Source organism: Chenopodium quinoa, unplaced genomic scaffold, assembly GCF_001683475.1.
Source record: "Chenopodium quinoa cultivar QQ74 unplaced genomic scaffold, ASM168347v1, whole genome shotgun sequence".
NCBI lineage: Eukaryota > Viridiplantae > Streptophyta > Magnoliopsida > Caryophyllales > Amaranthaceae > Chenopodium > Chenopodium quinoa.
Genome location: NW_018742987.1, coordinates 691,646 through 716,618, shown reverse-complemented (window position 1 = coordinate 716,618; position 24,973 = coordinate 691,646). Strand labels below are relative to the sequence as shown.

Sequence of the window (24,973 nt, the reverse complement as noted above, 5' to 3'; positions counted from 1 at the left end):
TCCTCACCCCCGAAAGCTTCGTCCTGTTCTCCTTTGCGTAAGGTGGGAAGCAAGATACGATCTTATTCTAGTCTAAAATTGAGAAAGAGTGGAGAGAAGATGTGGGAATGGGTTAGACAACACGGGCCGAGCAAGAGGGCGGGTGGTGTTCTTAATCCTTCAGCCCCGCCAATTCCAGATGACTACCAACAGCAGCATCACTCGGATTCAGCTTGCCTTCCATGCTTTCTTCCGTATAAGAAGCGCAAAGCTGAGCCTACTTCCTCTTCTCCTGTTTCTTCTGAAGGATCGGTGACCTCCTGCGAAAGGTCACCAAATGCGGGATGAAGACTGCTCTTTGGAATTGTAGGGGTTTAGGACAAGCGGACTCCCCTAAAATTCCTTATATCACAAGTTTAGTCCGCTCTCATGTTTTGGACTTAGTTTGTCTTTTGGAAACAATGCTTCCTGTACATATTGTTGCTAAAAAATTAGCATCTTTGCCTATTTTGGGTTGGTGTGGTATAGATGTTGTAGGACTTAGTGGTGGTATATTTATATGTTGGTTCTCTCCTATAGGCCTAGTTCCTGTCTATAGTTCTCAGAATGTATATCTTTGTAAATTAGTTCAAGGAGATGCAATAAAATATGTGATATTTGTGTATGGTTCGCCTCATGTTGCTAATCGTTTGGAGGTTTGGAATCTAATTAGTGATATCTTATAATCTGTTTCAACTGTGGTTGTTATTGGAGAATTTAATCAGGTGGAGTATATGCCAGATAAATTGGGTGGAAATTTCTCAATTCCAGGACAATTGGATTTTATCAATTGGCGCATGGGTTTAGATTTGGTGGATATTCCTTTTTCAGGTCCTCATTATACTAGGACTAATAACAGAATAGATTCTGACCCTATCTTTGAGTGCCTAGATCGAGCTTATGGTTCATCTGCCTGGTTTAGGGATTACCCAGACACGAAGCTCATTAATCAACCTATCTTATTTTCAGATCATGCTGCTATTATCCTCAATGATGCGGCTGACACTGATTTTATTAAACGTCCTTATCGGGTTGAGAATTGGTGTCTAAATGCCCCAGCCGTTCATGACATTATTGTGTCAAATTTTTCCATGTTCTTCCCTGGTTCTCCTATGTATGCTTTATCTCGAAAACTTTCTGTTTCTCGAGACCGGCTCCTTGCTTGGTGTGTTTCTCACAAGAAAGCCTGGGGTATTAATTGGAAGCAATTGGTATTCGATGTGTCCTTGGATTCTCAGTCTCTTTGCTCTCGAATGGACAGATGTTTATTCATCTCTACCAAAAATGAAAAGGTAGCGGAAGCACATGCAGCTTATATTTTCTGGCAGTAACGAGCAAAACTTAAGTGGGATACTCTAGGTGATTCGCATTCTCGTCTTTTGTTTTCTTCGGTACAATCTCGGAAAAGAAAAAAATAAGATTTTGAGTCTTCGAGATTCTACTGAGTGTTGGCATCGCGATCTCGATAGGATAGGTTCCATTATTCATACTTTTTATAAAGAGTTATACTCGGCGACTGATTGTGCTTCCACTCATGATTCGGATTGGTGGAATAGTCTTCTTTTACCCACCCTATCTCCTGACCAACAGAGTTTTCTTATGGAGCCTTTTACTTCAGAGGAAATAAAGGCTGCGATTTTTAGCATTGATGACAGTAAATCTCCTGGTCTGGATGGTTTTCCCTCGGGTTTTTTCAAAACTTTGTGGGTTTCGGTGGGTTCTTCGGTTATTGCGGCGATTCGACATTTCTTCTCTCATGGTTATATGTTGAAGGATTGGAACCGTACATTCTTGACTTTACTTCCAAAGGTAGATAATCCGGAATTTATCTCTCAGTTCCGTCCTATTGGGTTGTGCAACGTGATTTACAAGTACGTAGCAAAATGTCTGACTGGACGTCTTCGCTCAGTTATGCCAAGTTTGGTGGCTGATTTTCAGAATGCTTTTTTCCCAGGCCGTCTTCTTTCGGATAATGCGTTGATTGCTTATGAGGTTATCTCGAACAGGTCAAAGGCAAAGAAGAGATTCTTCGCAGCAATAAAATTGGACATGAATAAGGCTTATGATAGGGTTAATTGGGATTTCTTGTTTCGTCTGCTCCAGGCCTATGGGTTCCCTCCGTATTGGATCCACATTATTCGTCAGTGTGTGTCTACGGTTTCTTATCAAGTCTTGGTTAATGGGAATCCTCTCCAGACGTTTCAACCTGAGTGTGGTCTTCGATAGGGTGATCCTCTATCTTCCTATTTGTTTGTTCTCTGTATGGAAATCCTTTCGGCTATGATTAGGAAAGCTGAAAAAGCTTCTCTTTTTAAAGGAATTTGTATTTCTCGTGGAGCTCCTGCGATTTCTCACCTTTTCTTTGCTGATGATTCCTTAGTTTTTTTTTGCAAGTTTCTCCAGAGGCTTGTGAGAATCTCACGGATCTTTTATCGGAATTTTGTCTATTGTCAGGTCAGGTGATTAATTTGCAGAAATCTTTTGTTAAATTCAGTCCTAATACTCCTACAGACTATAGGGACTTCCTTGCTCGAAGTCTTAAACTACAGTGTAAGTCGTCCTTGGGTTCTTACCTAGGTCTGCTTGTGGATTTGGGGCGAGGTAAAGTCTCTGAGTTTAGCTATCTTATAGACAAGGTTGTTCAGCGCCTGTCTGGTTTAGCTTCCATGGGTCTCTCCTCTGCGGCGAAACTGGTTATTATAAACTCGGTCATGGTTGCTTCCTTCAATCATGTGCTTTCTGTGTTTCATGTCCCTTCGTCGATTTGTTCGAAAGTGGATAATTTGTTGGCTCGCTTCTGGTGGAAGTCGGATCAACATTCTCGAGGACTTGCTTTACGTTCTAAATCCCTGTTACATCTCCCTAAGGGTATGGGTGGTCTGGGTATTCGTAGTCTTAGTTCGTTCAATTCTGTTTTGTTGGCTCGTCAGTGTTGGCGTATTCATCATCACCCCCAACTTCTTATCTCTAGGCTTCTAACAACTAAGTATCCTTCTCTTCGTCTTTTCCAAACAAGGAGGATTCCTGGAGCCTCGTGGGGTTGTCAAGGACTATTGAAAGGTCTGTCTGTCTTATCTGAAGGTTTAGCCTGTAAGGTTGGTTCGGGGTCTAGGGTTCGTATCCTTGAGGATTCTTGGGTTCCTGGAGATCCTATCTCTTTCCGAGATAATGGTGAGGCATTTGTTCCGTCTCATGTTTCTTATATCATCAATCCGCGTTCTTACGCGTGGGATTTATCTATGGTCCATCAGCTGTTTGATTCTTCTATTGCTAGTCGTATCCTGGGCTTGGAACGCCCTAGTAGGCCGATGGATGACTTTGTGTACTGGAAATTTTCAAAGGATGGGAATTTTACTACTAAGTGATCTGCTTATGCAATGCTGTGTCGCCATGTTGATCATTCGGGGGGTATTTCTTCTTTCCCATCTACATGGTGGAAGAAGTTTTGGGGTTTACCTCTCTTGCCAAAGATGCAGTGTTTTTGTTGGAAAATTCTTCACAATGCTTTGCCTCTTAATGGTGTTCTGCAGTCCCGGGGAGTCCCTGTAGATCCGACCTGTGTCCTCTGTTTCAGTGAGCAGGAAACTATTGATCATTTGTTTCGTGATTGTCCCTTTGTTTCTACCCTCTGGGCTACTGCTCCTTGTATCTCGCAGGTGGTTCCTCGTAGGGATATGTCTTTTGCGTCTTGTTTTGTGGATTTGATGTTAGATTTGAGGCGTTCTAAGTCCTGGGAAATCTTGGTCAGTTTGGTTTCTTTTCTATGGGCCATTTGGAATATCCGTAATCATAAGATTTTCCGACAGGCTATTTGTTCCCCTTCTTTTGTTATGCACTTAATGCAGGAATGGGTTTCTAGAACTTTTGAGGCACAGGATTTCAGGGCTTTAAAACAATCGCAGTTGGTTCTCGCTCCAGTCCTGGGCCTTCCATTTTGTCCTGTAATGTTCGCTGTTTTCCCCGGTCTTCTCCTGATATTTGTCTCGTATTGGACGGAGCTTTCTCTTGTCGGGATCATTCAACGGGCGCTGGTTGGATTTTTCGTCCTTTAAACTCGGATTCAGTTTTAGGGGGTGGCTCCAGAGCTTTTCTGTCTTCTTCGGCCCTTCATTCTGAGTTGCAGGCTTGTTTTTGGGCTCTTAAGGCTGCTGTTCGTCGTGGGTTTAGGTTTTTGTTAATCTACACAGACTGTACCACATTGTTTACTCTACTTCAGGACAAGGGAAATAGTGATATCTCGTGCTTTTGGTTGCTTCAAGATATTAAGGATATCATTGACAATTTTTTGGTTTGTGAGATTCGGAAGGTTCCTCGTCAGTGGGTGGTTCTGGCTCATTGGTTGGCAGTTCAGGCTCGGCGTCGTCGCTTGTTATCTTGGTCTTTTTAGTTTTTTCTCTTTGTCTGTTTTTTTCATAGTCCGTCTTGTCAAAAATAAAAAAAAATATTTAAAAAAAATATTGTTAATTACTCTTATTATGTTTTATTGCAAGTAGCTATCCAGATTTCTTGAACCCCTCTTCAGTCTCATCTTTTACTGCTAACTTCTACTTCTGTAATTATTCTTTTAGCAAAGCAGGGAATTTTCTTCCTTCCTTTTTTTCGAAACTCCCATAAATGGGCGAATAATCTGCTAATTAATAGTGTGAGTTTGGAGTATAAATGTCGTTGCTCACACCCTTCAACAAGCCATACGTTATAATACCACAAATTTCCAGAAATTTTAGCAGTAATTTATGTTCAAATATGTTTAGTTTGAGATACCCACCTCATATAATTACCCCTAGTTTAGAATCCATTCATCTTTCCAGAAATTGCAGTTCAAGATATGTGGTTGTAAGTTTACTAGTTAATATTTCTCATTAAAGCTATAATTTTTCTTTAATTTTTGGTGGAAGTTTGATTAGTTCTGTTGGATTTCTTGAATTGTTAGGTTTGTGGGTTAAAAGGTCCAAGACCCAGATATCCTCGGGTATGGAAGACCCAGAAGAAAATCGGGACAATATCCAAGTCTGCTAAGCTTGTTGATTGTGTAAGGTTACCCTCCTCTTGTTGTTTCATTGAATTATACAATTGTCTTGATATACCTAGAAAAAACCAAAAATGTTATTTTTGGGATTGCCATGTTGTAGGAAAAAGCTAATTTTTTAGATTATATGTTAAGGGTTAGGCCTATAGGGAGCTAAAAAGGGGTACGATGTAGTCGGGATTTGATATGCCGTATTGGTAATATGGTACCACTCTCAATACTTTATCCAACTGAGCTAGTGGGCATCCATACGAAGAAGCTATAATTATTTTTTATTAATTGTCCGAGTTGGTGTGGTTATTCTGGATTATATTGTGGCTGATATTTTGCTTATGAAGATGGTGAATTACTGAATTCATTCCCGTCTTTCGAATTTTTGGAGGTTTAAATTGTGTAGTAACATTCTTGCAATGTCACTTATTATTCAAGTTTTGTAAAGGAGGGTATGCAATCAGGATAATAGAGAAGGTTTAAGTTGGGAAGGATGCAAGCAATGAGTAAGAAGAGAGGAAGTGTATGTGGGCTTTAATTTTGAGTTGATTAAGCCTTCATGTGCAAGATTTATGAGTATTGATATTAGGAATGAGGTTTTGTTTTGCTGCATTTTATATAATTATCTAAATCAAATGTCTAGGGATAGTAGGATACTGCTCCTTCCTCCATGTAAAGCACTCAACACACGTCTGCACGTCAGTTGATGCCGGGGGTGTGGATACATGTATCTGAATTCTGATCATAGCGAAGTTAGTTTGGAGACCCTTGAGTTTCTGGTTTGATGTTATGTTTCACATGAATGAACTCCATGTCTTATTTAAATACTTTCAATGAATGAAAGTTTGCTTTCCTGGAAGACATAAGAGGGGCTCTCCAGCTGTATCTTCTCTTTGTTTGTTCCATTTTCTACTTTTTCTGCTTTTGAACAACGATATTAATGTTGATTATTACAGATAAAGGGTTTGTCAAATGTTAAAGAGGAAGTATATGGGGCTCTTGATGCATTCATCGCTTGGGACTTGGAATTTCCTCTCATCACAGTAAAGAAAGCATTGAAGACCTTAGAGTATGAAAAGGAATGGAAGAGAATAATTCAGGTAGAAATCAGTACCAAAGATCATTTGAAAGTTAACATGAGGATTTTATCACTACAACAAGCTGATTGCCCATAAATGTAGGTGACAAAATGGATGTTAAGCAAAGGTCAAGGACGGACAATGGGAAGCTATTTCACATTAATGAATGCATTAGGGGAGGAGGATAGACTTGATGAGGTTGAAGAGCTCTGGACAAAATTATTTTCAGAGAATCTGGAAAGCACACCTCGCATGTTCTTTGACAAGATGATTAGCATATACTACAGCAGAGAGATGTACGACAAGATGTTCGATGTATGTTCAATCCTGCCTTAGCTTTTTTATTATTTCCTTCTATTTTAAAAGCTGTTATGTTCCAATAATTTATTCTTTGTTCCATGGTAATCACGTGTTATTGCTTGTTTAGATGGTATTGGTTATTATGTTAGGGTCACCACATATATGATATATGTACCTGACTCTGTTGGACTTAATTTTTACAGACTGAGTGTACTCTTAGATGAAAGTAAACAATCACCAAAAATATCTAGACTATATGGAGTTGTAGCTATTGTTTATGAAATGCTCATGTAACTGAGGTTATCTCTAAAGATATTTATGATTCCTAGCTCCCATTTATCTTTGACCCACTACACAATCAGGATTAGAAAAGCGGACCCAACTAAGTGACTGATGATACTGCTTAGTATCAGTGTGTACAATAGGCTATAGGTCTGGATGAATTTTTCCTTCACGTCAGTGATTCTTGTGTCAGAAGGTGCAAGTAGAGTATGTGAGGGGTATCCAAATTTTGGTGTTTGCTTTGGCTTGGAAATATCTTTAGATAAACTTGTTTTATGTGATCCACATGCATGTAGAAAGTGCAGTGAAGCATTTTTTTCATTTTTATACGTGTGTGGATTGCATAATTTGTGACCTTTACAAGTCTGTGAGCATTAATTGCCCATTGAACATTATTTTGGAAAGTAATGAACACTTCCATAGTTCCATTCCTTGAACAATTTGATCTAGCACATTAGCGCAACACAATATCAACGTACATAAGCTTACCCTTGACATATTAAGGCTAAAGACGATGCATTGTACTAAACCACTTTCCTCTCATTTATTCGCTGTCTCTTAGTTTCATCTTTCATCCTCTTGAAATGAATTTCTTGGATAAGTAAACAAATTGCACTTTATTTTATTGCTTCAAAATAGGTGACTTGAGCAATTTAGCAGATGGTAGGCGGTTTTCTTATATTTACAGTACTAATGGTAAAATTATGTTTCTAATTGTATAATGCTTTAATTTTTAGTGCCACAAAAGATACATGGTTAGACTCTTGCTATAAGTGTGCATTGCGATGCTTCAGTTTTATTTAAAATCCTATCTTTAATAAGAGTGTATGACTTATTTTTTGTAGGTTTTTGCTGATATGGAAGAGTTGGGTCTTCGGCCAACCACTTCAATTGTTTCAAAGATTGGAGCTGTTTTTCAGAAGCTTGGGATGATGGACAAATATGAAAAGTTGAACCAAAAATATCCGCCGCCTAAGTGGGAATATCGGTACGTCAAGGGCAAGCGTGTCAAAGTCCGAACTAAGCTGCCTGATGAATCCTCTGATGAAAATGTTAAGGAGTTGAATGAGCAAGCAGAGTCTTCTGATACTGGTATAGTTGCTAGTGATAGTGACAAGGAACATGACGAGCAACTAGATGAGACTGCAGGATGACGAGGATGATGATTCTACCAAAGCTAGGGAGTAAATGTAGTTAGCTGATGTCTGTAATATAGCACATATAGCATGTTACATAATGCAATATGGTTGAGCTGCTTATGAACGAGGAATAGGATATGTAGTCTCATACTCTCATAGTGTAAAAATAACTCTACTTTCAGAAATGAATGCAGTTTCCTTGTGACTTGTGAGTAAACTTGTATTCCTCTTTCCTAGTAAATCTTTCTTCTTTCTTCCCCCCCTCTTTTTTTTAATGCTCAAATGCAATAATGAATTTTGTAGCTTGCCAAAAAAGATGTGTGTAACTGCCAGCTTATCTGGAATAAAAAGAATTATGGAGACCTTCCAAACATTACTCGCAATCTAATAAAAATTATATAATTGGTCCCTATCAAAAATGTATAAATTGATCAAGCATCTCAGATTTTGTAAATTTTCGCATTGCACTAATAAAAGTAAACCCCTGTTTGAGAGAAGTTTATTATTCTAATTAAATCTGTGTTTCTATTCATCCTCTGACTCTGAACCTTCAGAACTTGACTGCTTATTCTTCCGATGAGCATCACCATTTGCAGTGGTGCCCTTCTTTGTGTCTTGTTCATCTTGTTCGTCCTCACTATACTCACTCTCATAATCGTCATCATATTCTTCATCCTCAACCTCTTCTTCTTCTTCAGCCCCATCCTCCAATAAAGGACCCTCTTCTGTGATGACACCACCCCTAGTGCCAGCCCTAGTCCTCTTGAGAATCTTCACCTTCAAACCTGTCTTAGTGTCGCATCCAATCCAAGAATCACATAAGCAGAAACATGTCATACTATAGTTACCCTCTGCTGGGGCCTGGAACTTCCCCATCACGAGGCGGGACCCTCCCTTTACTTTCTCAACGGCTTCCCTAACCGCTGCGCTGGTTTCTCTTGCACTGGCACCTGAGACTTCCATCATTTCCTCGATTGCCTTGGAAGCAGTAGTTAAAGCTGTAGCTTCATCCATGAAGTTGACCTTCTGGGAAAACCAAACATTATTGGAGTTCTGGTCGGCAAGGAGGAACCAAAAGTTTTCATCCTTGTGATTCGGATAATAAGGGGCATGGGGAAGAGCACCAATCAAACCATTAGGGCGTTGAAGTTTAATCCAAGCTTGAACTGTCACAATGTCACCCTCCTGTATACCCTCTTCACCTTCTGTTTCACACTTGACCTCCATAGATAGGGAGGGCATTATTTCAAGTACCCTCTCCACATCCTCTACTTCAGCGGCAGAAAAACCAGCTACTTGGGAAAGCAGGTCTGTTCGCTCTTGTTGAGTCATTTCTCGAAGCTCCTCAAAGGTCCGCACCTTCTGCAAATATATCACGTAAAAGCTTAGATCAGGTCTACATCTAACAGCAGCAAGTTATAAAAGAGACAAGTTAACAAGATATGCCTTACCTACAGTAGCTCATTATTCACAAAATACATGCAAAAAGTTTCACTTATTTAACATGTTGAGACTATTGTGATCTGCAACACCCAATCCTCCCACTGCATGCATATCATACAACTCTTGCTACCACTATGAAATTGTTTAATAGGGCCAAACCTCGACAATCCATTAAGTGAATTCTCTACTCTAGTCAGGTTGAAAATTGTATCCAGGTAACAACTGCTCACCACTGCTTAGGCTAGATCTATCATTTCTACAACTAGACGCGTAACAACCTTGGAGTAGATTATTGCAATTAAATCCTTTTTTACATTTTATTTATTTATTTATTTATTTATTTTGGGGGGGGGGGATATGAGTTGAATAATGATACAAACATGATAAAAATCTCAACTCGAATTTCCCACAAACCTTGCGAGCAATCTTTTTGGTAACAGCCTCACTAAAATGTGGCAGCTGCAAAAAAGGTGCAATGCCTTCAGTTGACCCTCCTCCAGCTTTTTTAGCGCTCAAAGGAACAGCCTGCACAAAAGGTTGACCATAGATAGATCAGAATCTGCACAGCATGAAGGATATAGTCATATAGAACAAAAACTAACAATCGCACAGCAGTTAGCAAATATAAAACCTACATAAGATCAGAAACTACGAAAGAACCTACAGCAAGTCAGTAATATGATGCTGACTGGTCATGGGTACTGGCGGATGCATATTGCAAACACATTCACCATCCAGAATCTCGTAACTGATCCTTCTTTTTTTTTTTTATATATGTATATGAAATTATTCTGCGTCCAAATAGTTAACATTCTCAATGATCCCATTTTCCAAACTACAGTAGCTAAATTTGGATACCGTGAACTAAACATTTTAATCTAATTTAGGGACTCATATAGCAGCTTATGTTAAAAAACTTCAACAAAAGCACTAAAAAGATTTGCATATTGTATGAGCATATACTGAATAACTGGAATTTTGTGACAAAAATCAATAATGTTGAGGAGAAGTGTGTATCTTCCACCATCAAGAGTCAAGACCATGATTAAGGAGTTTGTGAACACATCACTGTTGAGGCACTGTGTGTGGTGGGCAAACAACTGAAACAAGGGCATTTTTGATATAGCTTTAACCCTTGCCAAGGCCTGTATACAGCAGGGTAAAAAAAACTCCAAATTTTGGCATAGCATTCGATCTACATATAATTCAAATTTGATTAAAGAGAATGGAACGTGAGGAAGTGTTAATCCTATGTCCTTGAAGCTTTATTCAGCTCCTGAATTTCGTCTCTCTGTATCCAAGAATATTCTTAACCTAAAAATGCAGACCAGGACTAGCTTATAAAAAGAAAGCCATTCAGAATCAAATATGATTATTACATACCCCTAAATATAGAAGCATCCATTAGATGTGGCTGTTCAATACAATCAGATTACCATGTATAGCACTTCCATAACAGAATCTCTCACCCAAACAAGATTAGAACTATGACAAGTTTGGTGTGGGGAGAATAATACAACATTAAGATGAAATGTCGTCATAAAGTTCAGGATATCTAGGAGTACCTGAATAACACACTGAGAAAGCTCGACAACCCCAATTGCAGGCCTAAGCCACCCATGACCTTGAGCTGTGCGTGGTATTAGAGCCATCTGCATCATAAAGTAAATTATTAATGAAACAAGAGAACATCTGCGAATAAGTGTAAAAAAATAAATAACCCAAAAAAGGACTGGAACAACCATGGCAGAAATGTAACACATCAGAATTGTAAACTTGACACCTAAGCCAACAATATATGATTGATATGAGTTTAATGTGGAAAGTGGAAGCTAAGCTGAACAAGTATGGTCAATCTACTACTACTACTACTTAAAAACTTTGTCCAATTATATTTAAAAATAAATAAATAAAATAAAATAAAATAAAATAAAATAAATCCCGATTTTCCCTTGATAAAAATTGAGTTCACGTAAGATAGAGAACTTTGTAAGCACTACCTTGATTGAGCACTTGTTTTAATAAGGATATATATTTGAATCCAATAGACAAATAATTAATTATAATAATTAAAACTTTGGTTTTGAGTTAAAATAAACCAACCTCTGGAGTGCCCCTTTCCCAAACACTTCGGAGAGTTTGGACCATTTATTATCATATCATATCTTTGGACCATTTCTGGAAGGGGCATCTCAAAGTTGAGACAATACTAAGTTAACTAGAGTTGGGATAATTGAAGAGAAGGATAAATATCCTAACTATTATATGTCTAGAACAAAGTAGGCTTATCAAATGCAGGAATTGCTAGTTTATTCCAAAGGTCTAAGTTATTATCAGCATATATTGAAAAACCTACTAAGACAACAGGAAACCATAAAAAGGAATAGAAGGAGCACTCATCGGCATCATCAATGGATCAGAAGTGTGTAGAATAACAATACACTAATCTTCAGGTGTCACACTCTTACAAAAAATCAAGGGTTCATGCCATGCAGTGGTATTATCATTTGCCAAGTGCCAGGACACAGGAAAGCTTTGAATTACCTTCATCAACTCCTCAAGAAGACGAGGTGCAAGTTCCAGGACACGTTTCAGATCACCATTTAGTGTTGGAGGTAGGCCTGCTGTTTCCCTTGTTAAATGGGCTTGAATTAACAATTGTGTCTAGCAGAAAGAAATATGTTGTGTAAGAATTCAACTCGTAATTTTATATTTCACACCTAATTAATTCGAAAATAAGCTCCCAAAAGTACCTTAACTAGTGGAGGATGCTGCTTTAAAAATTTAGCTTGCTCTTGTTTGATGTTTTTGCTGTCTAAATTCAATTCACTCCTTACTAACAGCAACAGTTTGTGAAGTGGTTCATCATCAACTCTTCGGACTGGAATTTCCATGTATTCAGCCGCTTTGATGAATACATCCAAAACTTTGCTGAATAACATAACATACACAAAAAAATCAAACATAGCAATGCAAGTTCAGAGGTGTACCATGATGTCAAGACATAATAATTAAATGGTGTGACATCTAATGAAGAGAAAGTAGGAAGCAAAATTTTAGTTCAAGGATTCAGGCATGTTGAAAGGTGGCATCCAAATGAACCAAACGGGAGATGGTAAAGATCATTAAAGGGAGAGTAAACAAAGAAGAGGTTGACCTATTAAGAATGACAGTGAACTATTGAAGTGATTAGACAAGATTTTACACACCCACAGTTTACTCAAGTCATGATCCTTGAGAGGGGACTGACAGGGTGTGTAGGTGTATTTTGTGGTAAGTAGGGAGCTTTCACAAATTCTAAGTCTATAGTAAAGGAGGTTATGACTTTTCCAATTAGTTTTCCTCCATTTCCCTTCCAATCCATAAGCAGTGGAAAAGTCATGATCCTTGAGAGGGGACTGACAGGGTGTGTAGGTGTATTTTGTGGTAAGTAGGGAGCTTTCACAAATTCTAAGTCTATAGTAAAGGAGGTTATGACTTTTCCAATTAGTTTTCCTCCATTTCCCTTCCAATCCATAAGCAGTGGATAACTGGCTAATATCCTAGTAATAAAATTAGGGAGATCCAGATGTCCCTTGCAACTAATTCTATGTAAATTTTACAACTTAACACACTCCCTTTTCCTCACTTTAATTGCTTCTCACTAACTACTACTAGTCAAATATCACCAAACTCACAACCACTGTGTTTGTTACTCATAGAAAAGAAACTGTGTTACCACTTTCTCCATTCCAAAAAATTAAAACTCCAAAACTGATAAAACCCACGAGTCCACGACCCATCCATGAAAAAACTGTTAAAACAAAAGGAACACTTATTCCTTCATGTAAATGGATATAAAAATGTAGATATGAGTTATTTCAAAAAAAAAAAAACCAATACTCTGGACTCAACATGTTGAAGCAAATTGCATTTGAAAAGTATGCAAACACTTTGATACATTCTTAAAAGGGATACAAAGGCAAACATAACAGAGCAGAGAGAATATGTTACTTAAGAAAACAACTTTGTCGCACGTCAATAATAATCAGTGTTCCTATCAGTTCAGATTAACACGGATAAGACTGCGCACATCTGGACCTTCCAAACCTCACTCTACAGAGCAGAGGAAATATGTTACTAAAGAAAACAACTTTGTTGCAAGTCAATCCTAAACAGTGTTCCTATGAGTTCAGATTAGCAACTTAGCAAGATAAAGACTGCGCACATCTGGACTCTCCAAACCTCAGTCTATGGTAAAGTACACATTTGGTTGTGTTGCCATTGCATTAACTCGCTAAGTAAGCCATGGTGTGCAAATGACACTATGAAAGCACTGATAATAAAAGGTAAAGTGTAGAAACATAAAAATAAACTTAAAATAAAAACAGATACGTATCAGTGATGATAGTAAAAGCTTTAAGTATGAAAAGTACCTCGGGGCTAGTGATGGTTTCATCAAGTGATAATAAGCCAAAAGTGTCTGATGCATGACATAATTCCCTGAGTACTTGGCTGACTTTGAGAGATAAATAACAGCTATGACCAACGGCAACAAGATACAGATTCCAACAATCCAAATTAACAGTATCCCGCCAGATGCACCTTCAATATTTAATAGGAACTGAGGGAGAGCTATTCCCATTTGGAATCCCTGCAAACATCCAAGACAATAATTGCAATTACATGTTCAGTATATACCTGGCTGACAGGCGGAGAAAAACATGAACTCAAAAAACTAATGAAAGAAGACAATATACTTTTAAACAGCATATAAGAAAACGTACCTGTCTCCCATCTGGATGACCATATTTTTCATAATTCTCACGAGAAATGGGATCAGTCAAGGCCTGGTAAGCTTTTGAAATATACTCCACAAAATACTTGTTAGCCTCTGCAAAGAATACAAAAGATACCAGGGCATTAGGAATAGGTAGGCAAACTAATCAACGAGAAAAATTATCATAGCATCAACACAAACAGCTATATATACCAGGATCTGGATTTTTATCAGGATGGTACTGAATAGAAAGCCTCCTATAAGCCTTTTTGATTTCTGAATCAGAAGCTCCAGGTTCCAAACCAAGAATATTGAATGGCTCAAACACTTGAGCCTGAATACCACCAAGCAAGAGAAAATAAAGTAAAGGTCAAATCTATTGACAGCAAAATTTACATTGATACATAGTAAAATTTCAGCACTAATCACAACATGTGGAGCGTTCTATAGGAGCAAATGACATCAACCAAGTGACCTTTTAAATCAGCTAAAAACATCAATGATTCCCACTTGCTAAATATACATACCTCCGCGCTCATATTTTTTATATAATAAACCAAGAAGGCCATGATAACCCACAGCAACACAAGAGTCATGTTACTCCAAGTGGAAAAGTTTGAAATCTGCACATTCAGGAACAAAATTGAGCAAATGAAAATTACATTGAAAGATCATTAACAATGTAAAACGGATGAACACAGTGATCACAAAGACACAAACCCTTTTGAATAGTGATTTATGATATTTTCCAGACCGGGTGCATACAGCGCATTCGCAATGTAAGCTTTTCGCCTTCTTCTTAGCAGCACGGCACAGTTTTATAATTGTGTAAGGCACTAAAGGTAATGCCATCATCGTCAATATAAAAATTGGAAACAGTGAACTATTTTCTTCCGAAGCGGCCATTTCTATTCAATTCAAGATAACTTATATGAAACCCTAATCCCTGCAAAAAATGATTACACAAAAAATCTTTCAATATCATAAATCAAAGCCTGCAACACATTAGCAACCAAAGTTGACTCAATTATCAAACTAGACTTCAACAATTACATTTAATTCTTCAAGAATATATAAACAATTAGTCAATGATTCAAATAATTCAAAATCACCTCAAATAACCCTAAATTGACAATACTGACAATTGAATGAACGATTAACACTAGATTGTGAAATTGAAATTCGACTGATTATTAAAAAGGAATAATCTTTTTACCTCAGAAGCTGGTTCAATGGAGGAGAGAAAGCACAAAAGCCGCTTCAATGGAGAATTCAGAGAACGCTTCAATGGCGGAGAGGGAGAGGGAGAGGAGTGCAGCGAGGTGCAATCGTGAAATAGATCTAAAGTGAGAAAGGGAAAATAAAGATCTAGTCTAGTCTAATACAATGGATTATTATTAATGATACACCTATAATAACGACTTCAATGGTGTTAAAAAATTAACCCGATTATGATTTACTACGAGTACATACATTTCTCACTTAATTAAACTGTTTTTACCTGTAATAACGACTTTAATGGTGTCAAAAACTAACCCAACTACCTATTATATTTCTCAAATACTCATACCATTTTAAAGTATGAGTAATTTAAAAACTTTTTTTTTTTTTTTTTTTTTCACATATCTTAAAAGTCGTTTACTTCGTTATTTCATTTGATTTGAATAGATTAGTATGAAATTTTATAAAAGGAGTTTAACCTAATATTAAGAGCCATTAAATTAGTTATTTCATTAAATTTAAATAGATTGGTATGAAATCTTATATTATGGAGGAATCCCGCCTATCTTAAGAGTCGTTTAGTTCGTTAAATCAAAATAGATTGGTATGAAATCTTGTAATAAGGAGGAATTCCGTCTATCTTACGAGCTGTTTAGTTAATAAATTGGTATGAAATCTTTAATAAGGAGGAACCTAATTTAAGAGTCGTTTAGTTCGTTATTTTGTTAAATTAAAATAGATCAGTATGAAATCCTATACTAAAAAGGAATGAATTCTAGATCTCATATTTGTTGGAATGGTTTCTAGTTTTTTACATTAATCTTTAAAAAGTAATACGGGCATGAGAATCTCATAGGATAGGTAGTCAAAGTCTTGTATAATACGGACTTTTTGTAATTTTATTGTAAGACGATCAATTTAAGGATAACTTTAACACTCTTAAGAAAATTTTTAATTAGCTTACCATAGTAATTAATTAATTAATCCTATAATTAATTAATAACTACTTTCACAAGGCCACAGGCCACAAGCCACAAGCCACAACTACTTTTTGCGGAACATGCTCGATTTGACTTGTACACTTCATCTTAGTCAATCCCTAAATCCTTGGTCTATCCTAACTCCTAAGCAAATGCTCGTGTCTTTCACTCTTCCATAACCTCCTCAAGTTTTTTCTACACACCTCCTCCACTTTCTTCCAAACCAATGAACATTACCTCCTCATCTTCATGTAAAACCCTCTCGTTCTCTCTCCTCATATCTTCATGGCACCACCATCATCATCCTCAACAACAACAACAGAATCCCAAAATTTCAATCATCTCATCTTCAACTTCATCCAATCAACAGCAACCAACTTCTCTTCTCTAATTCCCCACAAACCCAAAACGACGCACTCCATTCCCATCATTTCTACACCCTCTACTTCTAAAGTTTTTCTCCCTCTTCCTCTCCCTTTTTCTGAGTCAACTCACCATGACTCGCCCTCTTCCTCGGGTTCTTCTCACCGGGTTGCACCGCCTGAACCCGGGTCGGGTTTCCCGTCAATGGTTCGAATTGGTGGGTTGAAGTCCGCCGGAAGTGGCGCCGGTAGTGGTGGTAGTGGGCCCGCTTTTGTGGGGCAAGTGTTCAGTATGTGTGATATTACTGGAACTGGTCTTATGGCTGTTTCTACTCATTTTGATATACCCTTCATTTCTAAGAGGTAATTTAGTTATTCACTGATTATTTGCTTTGATTTTGATTCTAAAGTTTTAAACTTTAATTGGGTTTGTAATTATTTTTGAAATTTTCATTTTTAATTGCTTAGTCGAATTGTTGAAATTTCAATTTTTTGTAGTTTACATTGATGTTTGATAGCAATTGTAGTGTTCCATGTTGGTTAATTGGGAAATTTGTTGTTCTGGTGAGTGATTGTTGGATGCGCTGATAATTGAGGTGTCTTTTCGGAGATAGATTATTGCAGTATACTACCCGTCTTGAAATGATAGTGGCCTATATTATTTGGCGTGCTATGCTATTGTAATATATGATTAGATCATGCACTCGGATGTGAAATGAAATGAGAGGGAGAAGCAGTGGGCAGGAAGCAACCATTACCGATGGGTTGAAATTTCAATTTTGTGTAGTTTACATTGATGTGTAATAGCAATTGTAGTGTTCCATGTTGGTTAATTGGGAAATTGGTTGCTTTAGTGAGTGATTGCTGGATGCGCTGATAATTGAGGTGTCTTTTCGGAGATAGATTATTGTAGTATACTACGCGTCTTGAAATGCAACCATTACCAATGGCTTGTGATTGAGTGCATTTTTAATTGTTAGTGTCTGTGGGTTGGGATGAATTGACCATTAATTTCGAATGAGAAGAGGGGGTGGGGGGTGGGGGGGGGGGAGGGGAGTATGAACTAGTTAAAACTTGACTTTTTGGTTGTCTACTTGCCTACCAAAATGTTTAGTCTCAATTTATATCAGGTAGGGTTATGCCGTTACTTTTTTTTTTTTTTTTTTGAAGAAGGTTGTGCCGTTACTTAGTAATGGTTAGTTGTTAGTATAGCAGATGACTTCTTTTGTGCTAATAAGTAAGCAAATTGTGCTAAGGTGCGGAGCAAGGACTAAGGAAAATTATTTGGCAAGGTTGGTAGGGATGTTATGTACTAATGGTGTCTAAACATTTGTGTCATGTTGGAAAGTTCTGTAAACTATCTTCTTTTCTTATTCCGTGCAACATAGGGATATTTTATGTCTCACAAATAATACTCATTTGTTGCATATAATAAGAAACAGATGTAGTATTAGAAAATGGTTATTATGATATTGGGGATGTAACCCTAGTGTTTGAGGGAATTCATAGTGTCTCAAGGGCCTTCTTGGTCCCCTGTTTACATCATAAACTCTGTGATTTATGCTCATTTGAACTTAGAGCAGGATGTTGTCTGATTGAATTATTTTCAGTTTGGTCTGAAATAGAAGAGTTTAGAATGAACAAGTGATTAAATACTTCTATTGTTGCAGAATCATGTTATTGTTCATGTATGAGATTTCAGTATTGCACGATTATGAAATATTGACAGTCTATTTAAAGGTGCACTGGTCCATGTTTTAATATACTGTCTTGCTGAGTCAAAGGCATTTCCCACTTTTAGGCACAAGGATGATATGCATCAGTATTCAGTACAGTTGGTGTGAATTGTTATTCCATGAACCAAAAATTTAGGTTATTCCGTCTTGTATGGGGGGTTGCAGTTCGGAAAGACTTTTGTGTTTGAATGAGGAAGGGGTAACGGAGAGACAATCAGTCAAATCAAAGAGCATTAATGTGAGTTGTTGACTAGCGAGAGTAGATTTTGGGGATGATGCCAATGTCTGATGCTACGCATCTGTTATTTGCTATCACGTACAGCACTTGTCATAGCTTTAAACTTCCCCCCTTAGTTTTGTGCTTCATTTTGTGATAATTGATAACCTGCTTTTGCTCTATGGATCCGTAGAACACCAGAGTGGATCAAGAAGATGTTTTCGGCTATTTTAAAGAATGACTCAGGCCCTGTCTTCCGTTTTTTCATGGATCTTGGTGATGCTGGTATGCTATTTAATATCTACCTATCTGTTCATATGGTTCTATTTTATCATGTTTGTTTTGCATGCTTCTTTGTAGGAGTAGATCATACCTTCATTGCAAAATCTTCTCTTTTTTCTTTGGTTTAGTACCCTCACTCGGTTTTTAACTTTCTTCTTCTTTTTTTTCTTTTTTTTTTTTAACTCAAAGATGAATTCTTAACTGATGTTTAAGTTGCAAAGTGTGTTACTATCAGATTATTATTATTTTATTATTATATTTTCTACGGCTATTTTGTAGTGGCCAAAAAATGTACATCCTGCTAATAATTTTCATTTTCTTAGTTTCCTATGTTAAAAGGCTGAACGTTCCTAGTGGCGTTGTGGGTGCTTGCCGACTTGATTTAGCATATGAGCATTTCAAGGTATGTTGATCACCTACCATCAATTCATTATTAGCTTTTTCCAATAAGGTGAGTTAGGTTGTAGAATGTGATGCATATGTTTAATCTATCATGGGGGAGAGTTGATTGGTAGTTACATTCTCATCTCTCCAAGAATGTTTATGAATGTATTTTTCTGCTTCATCTGGTCCATGTTTCATGTGTATACGTGCTGTGTGCACACTCTTTTTTTTTTTTTTTTTTTTTTTTTGTTTGTAGGTCTATCTTCTTGCTCTAAAGTACTGCTGAACTTCTTATATGCGCAGGAAAAACCTCGTAATTTCCAGTTCGTTCCAAATTCAAAGCAGGTGAAAAAGCATTGTTGGACTTCGTATAGTTGGACTTGTCAACTCAGGAGAAGTTCTGTGAAGATTTTCCCTGATAATCTTTCTTCTTGTAGGTGAAAGCAGCTAGCAAGCTTCTAAAAGGAAGTAAATTAACTGACAGTGGACATATTGACGGTGTTCCTGTTTTCTCAGCTCAGAATCTAGATATTGCAATAGCAACTCCTGATGGAGTTAAGTGGTAAGCTCTCCTATTATTTAGGACATTACCTTTTAAGAATCGCAACTGTTATTTCCATTGTAGTGCTGATTCCCTTGAGCCTGAGTCATGGAAAAAAGATGGACCTGATTCATATCTAAGCTCTATATATGGTGCAAAATAATTAGAGACTAACTCTTTAAAAAAAAAATCACAGTTTATTGTCAGAGTTTAATGTTGGATTCCAGGGTTTTTATTTAGTTGGCGTAATCATTGTACTACCATGAAATGGATTAAAACATGATTAAATAGTATTACTTGTAATTTTGGAGTGGAGGACGAGGGATATTAAACTGCTAAGATGAGATCATAGGATGTGATGATGTCTAGGTTGCAAAGAAGTGTATATAAATGGTGTAGAAATAGCTATTATGAAATATGTGAATGCAGCAAGTTGAACTCTATATCTTATGTGGAGGCCGTGAAGGAGATGTGGATGCCTTTCCTTCACTTTCCTCATCCCCCCCCCCCCCCTTCTTTTTCTCTCTTCCCTTGAGATGGTATATTGGCAGGGAGGTAAGTGGGTTATGTTTGTTATGTTTTAGAGTTCTGGAATTTGATATCATTTTTTTGCGTTAAAGCTTATTGGAATTTGTTAATGTAAAATCACAATCTTCTGCTACCAGGTACACTCCTTATTTTTTTGATAAAAACATTCTGGATAACATTTTAGAGGAATCTGTTGATCAGCATTTCCATTCTTTGATTCAAAGCCGTCATGTTCAACGGCGGGGCGATGTTAGTGATGATAACTTTGCAGCAGAAATAATAGAAGAGAGTGCAGAGAGCATATGGGAGCCTGGAGAGGTGAGCATATTTGTCTTTCTTTTTGATCTGTAAGTACAACATAAGCACTGCAGTAGTAAAGTTCAGAAAAAGTAGAACCAACTTTAGCTTATCCAAAAAACGAATGTCTATGCTACGTTCATGTGTACGTTCATATATTCTTCAATTTCATCCTGTCATCCATATGTTTTTTCTCTGGACTTCTTTCTCTCCCTCTTTTTCCTGTTATACGAAGTTTATTTCTGTCATTGTGTACTTGTGAAAAATTCCACATATTATTACCTATAGGATATACATAATCTTGGATTAGTGTATTAAGATTTAATTATGTGAAGCAAGTGAAAAGTAAGAACCACCAAGCTGCTTTTACAGTATGGTCTATAATTAGCTCAAGCTAATTGGGTGATTACAAATTTACACTTGATTCAAGGGCTAAAGAATTTCCAACTCCCTATTCCTAATGCAGACAACTTTTTGTGATCTTACTTTCTATATATTCTTGGAATTTTGCTTTCTTTTGAGTTTTAACAAAATTATTAATAGGTACAGGATTTGATGGATGAGATGGGCCAGCCTGGAATACCCTTAAGTGTCATATCAAAGGCTGCTGAAATGCAGCTTTCATATGCTGTTGACAAAGTGCTCCTGGGGAATAGGTGGTTGAGGAAAGCCACTGGGATCCAGCCAAAATTTCCATACATGGTTGACTCCTTTGAGAGGAGGTATAATTCATAATGCTTCTTATGTCCTTCAATATCCCTTTCGTGGAAGCCTGTTTTCTATGTGGGAGTTGGAATGACTAATGCGTGCTTCATTACCAACATTGTGCATGTTTGATTGGAAGTGAGGTGAGAGAAGAAATAAAATGATACTTTGTAAAATTTAGCCAAAAGTACCCATCATGTTGTGATTCACCATCTTTGTTAATTACCACCACACAAGCATCATCTCTCCATCTTGTGAACCCTACCACCAATTGATGGAGCATTGGCAAACAATGAAATTCGCTCACATCTTATCAATTCTTACACAGGGGGCAAATAGATTTGTTTTAAAAAAAAACTTCCTTTGTTACTATGATCACTTCTTGTTTCCTCCCTTTGCCTATCTCTTGGTTACCACTCATGAATTGGTGCCACTGTATTCATTCGCTCTGTCGATCAAGAAGTTTACAAAAGTATATGCTCTAAATCAGCTCTGAAGAAGTGATTTAGGTTGAATATAGATTAGCCCAAACACCTGTACCATTTTAAGCACAAATTATTTATCTTGCTTGTGTTCCTTCTTTCTTTATCAAGGTATACCGCAACTTACTTAGTATTTGGACAATCACGGCTATTCACTTTTTGACCTTGTAATAATTTATGCATGATCCATATAATTATTATATTGGTTCAGATAAGAGAATCAATGAGATGGTGGGTATACCGAATTACCGAGAACTCAGTTAAAAGCTTTACTCTGTTTGGGTTTTGAGTCTGGGTTTCATTTGTGGATAAATAGTCTATATGTGACACCACCGCCATTTCCCCACCTAGTGAGGAGATTTTCTTGTATGAATATGGAGATATGTATCTTCAAATTTAACTTGAATTGGATTACATGATTTGTAGTTTGCAAGACAACTTTTGAGTGTATACAAGTGATTGTAAATCTAAACAGCTTTTCTAGGTGGAGGATCGTGGGAAGATAAAAGACCAATCACATGGTATCTGCTAGGAAGCTTTGGTGTATTCAATGATCCAGTATCTAGAAAGCTCAAACTAAGATGTGTGTGTGATCAAATCTGCTACTTCTTATTTAACAAAACTCTTTAGTCTGATACTCTGATGGAAATGGACTGTAGGAAGAAAGGGGAGAATGTGACAAACAGGCATAGAGGGGCTCTTGCCTTTCTTTTTTGATTAATTAATTAATTATTTATTATTTATATAATAATGAATGTACATCTGCTTATTCATGCAGGAGTGCTGTTTCACGGTCAAGAGCACTTAAGGTAGCCACCTGTTCTGCAAATTCTGATAGGGAAAGCCTAAATGAACTGCCAGAGCAGTCAGCTTCGGCAAAGCTAGGACCAGAAAATAAAGATCAAACTACTGCTCTGGAGCAACCTGATCTCCCTTCTCCAAGGAGAGACTGGCTAAGATTACCTTGGCTGAAGCCTCAATGTGAAGCCAATAAAGAGGCTGATTCAAGGTTTTAACTCTTTACTCTGCTGTTTCAAAACTTTCTGTGAGCAACAGACTTATAGATTCGATTTTTATTCTGTTCATCTGACAAGATGCTTTGTCTAGAAACTTTGGCAATGAAATTACTCATCTAAAAAAATAAGGGCTAGAAACCACTTAAAACAAAAGAGTTGGGGGGGGGGGGGGGTGGAAAGAGAAGAAAAGAGTTGCTTTTGTTGGAGTTTTCCTCTGATAATCTCTTCTTTTTGTTAGGTTTGTAGATTCACCTGCTGGTCATGTGAAGGAAGAACTTCAAAGTAGTCCACTTCTCCCAAGGATTACGATGGTTGGTATTGCTACAACTGAGCCTGGTCAAATGAGCAAAGCCTCAATAAAGAAGACCATGGAAGATTTAAGCAAGGAATTAGAACAGGAAGGCCAGGGAAATTCTGCCTCTAAGAGCTCAGGAAAGTGTTGCCTTGAGGATAGAGATCCCCTTTTCGTAGCAAATGTAGGGGATTATTATTCAAGCATGAGTAAGTCAAGCTCACCTCGGTGGCTACGTGGTGTTCACAGATAAACTCTTTATAGGTAATTGGGGTATTTTAAGCTGTACATCATGTAATCGGGTTGAAATGAAGCTTAACGTGAAAGCAAGCATTGGAACTTTTAATTGATTGATTAATGGAGTTCCTCGCTGCTTATAGACCACGGTGGAGGTTAAGTAAAGAATGATGAATACCAAACTTAGAAGGCAGCTATGAAGAAACTTAATACGGAGTAGTAATAGAAATTGTTCAGAAGGTGCAGCTACTGGAGAAATTATTTAAGAGATAGGAAGCTAAGGTGTTAGGGGTTCTACGTCGACTAGGATACTCATTGCTGTACAAGTTTAGGTTGTACTGTATTGTATAATAAGATGATCGTTTTGAAGTTGTCCATTCTTGGTTTTCAAGCTGAAATAAAAGTTTATGAGTTTATCTTTAGTTCTTTACCCAAGGCCCCAAACCAAACTCGAGATTTTTGTAAGCAAATATTCCTTCCTATTTGCGTGTGTAGACCTACACCTACCGCAGCTGCATCCATGATGCTACCTAAAACTGTCATACGCCTACGGCCTACCCTTCACCATCAAAGCCACTCTTATCTCACTGTTCCAACTTACCTACCAGAAACTGCCAATCCTAAACACCAAGGTCGAGAGAGAGATCGGAGAGCTTTGTTCGGCTATATAACCAACCCACCCACCGTCCAAGAATTGGTTGTATGCTTGTATCTATCAACCTTCATTCAAAGACAATTCTCAAAAAGCCTTGGTTATTAGTATTGAGCCCCAGCCGTCCTACATATGGTGTAGTACTTTTTTGGCACTAATTTACCAAACTCAAAAATAAAGTGTTGAGGATAATGTTGAATCATTTGATAGCTCCTCTTGCTAAATCCTACTCCAGTAAAAAGAGCTGATTGGGTGCTTTCTGGAAGCAGTTCCCGCATTTGCTTTTACCTGTGCTACTCGTTTTTTAAACATGTTTTTTTGCCAAACTCATCGCAGGTCCCTCATTGTGTTACATTTGTCAACTTTATCTTATGCACCTGAAAGCACTGAAAATGAGCTGATATTGTATATTGTAATGAGGTGTGTGAATGTGAGCGCAAGGTCAGGGGCGGAGCGGGGGGGGGGGGGGGGCTATTGGGGGCCATGGCCTATTGACGGGATTTAGGAACAACAATTTTGGCACTCTTAACGACTTAACCTCTTAAGTATGTAAGTTGAAGCTATAACGTGGTCTATTTCTAATGATTGCACAGCTTGTTGAGTTCATTTAAAAGCACATCTCGTGGTTAATATGATAATAATAATATTAACTAAGAGACAGTTTCAATGGTTACAAACCTTTCATATTTGAACTTTGTGTTATCTACCAAACACCCTACAAATATAATTATAACAATAATTAAGAGAATAAAACCATCATGTCCAGTCTTGTAAAATGATTGTCACACATACAACTGAAAGTATATGGTGTGTATCCAACAAATTACTGTTAATGAGACTTGAAAGAATTAGGGGCCCACAGGCCCATTAAGTATCAATCTTGTCATCCTATACTATCTTTAGAAGGGCCCAATAAAGCTCTTCATTTGCGGAGTTTATAACTCATAAGTCATAAAGCAATGAGTCAAATCCATCAAGTACCAAGCTTATCTTGTGTACTAATG

General features: G+C 37.4%; 4 protein-coding genes across 5 annotated transcripts; 3 read left to right on the top strand and 1 right to left on the bottom strand.

Annotated features, from left to right (window-relative positions):
- Window positions 1-1,617: 1,617 nt before the first annotated feature.
- On the top strand, window positions 1,618-3,383 carry LOC110729476. Its single transcript, XM_021909209.1, has 2 exons — window positions 1,618-2,233; window positions 2,473-3,383. The coding sequence occupies exons 1-2, from the start codon at window positions 1,618-1,620 to the stop codon at window positions 3,381-3,383; spliced, it is 1,527 nt and encodes a 508-aa protein (XP_021764901.1).
- A 1,107-nt stretch (window positions 3,384-4,490) lies between these two features.
- On the top strand, window positions 4,491-8,040 carry LOC110729573 (pentatricopeptide repeat-containing protein At4g21190-like). The gene is made up of 5 exons (XM_021909316.1): window positions 4,491-4,851; window positions 4,949-5,047; window positions 5,992-6,135; window positions 6,217-6,429; window positions 7,542-8,040. Exons 1-5 carry the CDS (start codon window positions 4,678-4,680, stop codon window positions 7,848-7,850), a joined length of 939 nt encoding a protein of 312 aa, XP_021765008.1. The 5' UTR covers window positions 4,491-4,677; the 3' UTR covers window positions 7,851-8,040.
- A 148-nt stretch (window positions 8,041-8,188) lies between these two features.
- LOC110729572 (dnaJ protein ERDJ2A-like) lies at window positions 8,189-15,422 on the bottom strand. The gene is made up of 11 exons (XM_021909314.1): window positions 15,254-15,422; window positions 14,758-14,983; window positions 14,565-14,660; window positions 14,251-14,371; window positions 14,045-14,151; window positions 13,694-13,911; window positions 12,032-12,209; window positions 11,823-11,942; window positions 10,844-10,930; window positions 9,693-9,803; window positions 8,189-9,197 (listed from the first exon to the last, which is right to left on the bottom strand). The coding sequence occupies exons 2-11, from the start codon at window positions 14,941-14,943 to the stop codon at window positions 8,361-8,363; spliced, it is 2,061 nt and encodes a 686-aa protein (XP_021765006.1). The 5' UTR covers window positions 14,944-14,983; window positions 15,254-15,422; the 3' UTR covers window positions 8,189-8,360.
- Window positions 15,423-16,374: 952 nt separating this feature from the next.
- Window positions 16,375-23,747, top strand: LOC110729571. 2 transcript variants are annotated; one of them, XM_021909313.1, is made up of 9 exons: window positions 16,375-16,963; window positions 18,747-18,838; window positions 19,159-19,238; window positions 19,523-19,564; window positions 19,657-19,781; window positions 20,426-20,606; window positions 21,135-21,307; window positions 22,551-22,781; window positions 23,027-23,747. In XM_021909313.1, the coding sequence occupies exons 1-9, from the start codon at window positions 16,524-16,526 to the stop codon at window positions 23,331-23,333; spliced, it is 1,671 nt and encodes a 556-aa protein (XP_021765005.1). In that variant the 5' UTR covers window positions 16,375-16,523; the 3' UTR covers window positions 23,334-23,747. The 2 variants fall into 2 exon arrangements, with proteins under 2 accessions (XP_021765005.1, XP_021765004.1); XM_021909312.1 differs by having other exon boundaries at window positions 16,377-16,963; window positions 21,129-21,307.
- The last annotated feature ends 1,226 nt before the right edge of the window (window positions 23,748-24,973 follow it).